This window comes from Trypanosoma grayi (genome assembly GCF_000691245.1).
Source record: "Trypanosoma grayi strain ANR4 Tgr_2073_V1, whole genome shotgun sequence".
NCBI lineage: Eukaryota > Euglenozoa > Kinetoplastea > Trypanosomatida > Trypanosomatidae > Trypanosoma > Trypanosoma grayi.
Window position 1 is genome coordinate 1 of NW_008827691.1, and position 1,392 is coordinate 1,392.

At 46.2% G+C, this 1,392-nt stretch overlaps 1 protein-coding gene across 1 annotated transcript; it reads right to left on the reverse strand.

Annotated features, from left to right (window-relative positions):
• Positions 1-196: 196 nt before the first annotated feature.
• DQ04_20731000 (putative eukaryotic translation initiation factor 3 subunit) lies at positions 197-1,177 on the reverse strand (the record flags this gene model as incomplete). Its single annotated transcript, XM_009317956.1, has 1 exon — positions 197-1,177. The coding sequence occupies one exon, from the start codon at positions 1,175-1,177 to the stop codon at positions 197-199; it is 981 nt and encodes a 326-aa protein (XP_009316231.1).
• Between the last annotated feature and the right edge of the window lie 215 nt (positions 1,178-1,392).

The following is a 1,392-nucleotide window of genomic DNA, read 5'->3' on the forward strand; positions in this document are numbered from 1 at the left end:
GGGGGGGGGCAGATTGGGCGTATGTGTGTTTTGTTGAATAAGAGCAGTAAGTTCCCCTAGCGATGTGGCTTTAGTTTATACCACGACCCACGAAAGCGACGCCCCGGTTGCACTGTCCTACATTCACTGTGACAACAATCGTTTAGGGCACAACCACCCGCCAGCAGAGTTGTTCGCAATTACCCTTTAGAGGCATTTAGTTCTCGGCATCATACGTCTCAATGATGTCGTGTGAGGGCCAGATGCGAGCCATGCCGTCTTCCGCACCGGAAGTAAAAGAATTTCCATCGGGGGCCCACCGAATATGGAAGATGGGCCCGTGGTGACCCCTGTGACATTCTATCTCAGTACCATCCAATGTAAATTCCTTGGCCTTTAGTTTTGATCCAGCAGCAACGTTTTGTCCGTTCGGGGAAAGCGATGCGCATTCCACATCTTCGCTGGTTGTAAAGGAGCTCTTGATATCTAAAGACGTGGTGTCAATAAATGAGATACTCTTCTCGTGGGCAGCAACGATGCAATTGCGATGTGTGTACTCAAGAAAGTTGAGGCCCGGTATCTCTTTCCGCAAGTAGGGACGAGAAGTATCACGAAGATCCCACTTCATAATAACAGTTTCACACGCTGTGACCATTGTGGTCGGGTCAATAAAATACGTTGCCTTGACTTGGTTTACTTTTTCGGGACTGTCAAAGCTAAGGGGCTCTGCATTGTACGCATTAGCGTCGAAAATACGGACCAATCCGTCAAAGCACCCTGTAGCTACCTTATTCTCCACCCAGTCGCAAGACTTGATGTATTTGGGGTGGTTCCACGTGTGTATTTTCTCTCCCGTAATTGCATTCCACACGATCGAGGAGTAGTCACCACTTCCGGTGACCAAGCGTGTGGCGGGTTGATTGAAAGCAGAACAGTACACTGCGCCTTTATGACCTTCAAAACTGCCAACCCAGTCCCCTGTTTCACCGTTGCGGAGCATGGGCTTGGCGTCGTGGCAAGAGGTGACAAGCCAAAACGTCCCATCAATGATTTCACTGTAGTTGATATGACAGATGGGTCGCGTGTGTCCTGAACAAATTTTCACTTTGGTGATGTCGGCGTTGGCGTTATTGGTTGATGCAGCCTCTTTCTTCTGCCCCACAGAAGTTTTATCAGGTGCAGTGTACTTAATGCTCATCCTTCCCTTTTTTCTAAACCTCTGCAAGGATTCGTATTTTTTTTATTCTTTAGGTTGCTCTGAAGTCCTCTTTTGTTGGCTGGGGAGTATGTTATATCAAAAGATGAAGAAGAACAGAATATTCTAACCCATAAACACCAAATGCACATTCCACAAATATTGCCTGCATTCAAGGCTATGATATATATATATATATATATATATATATATATATA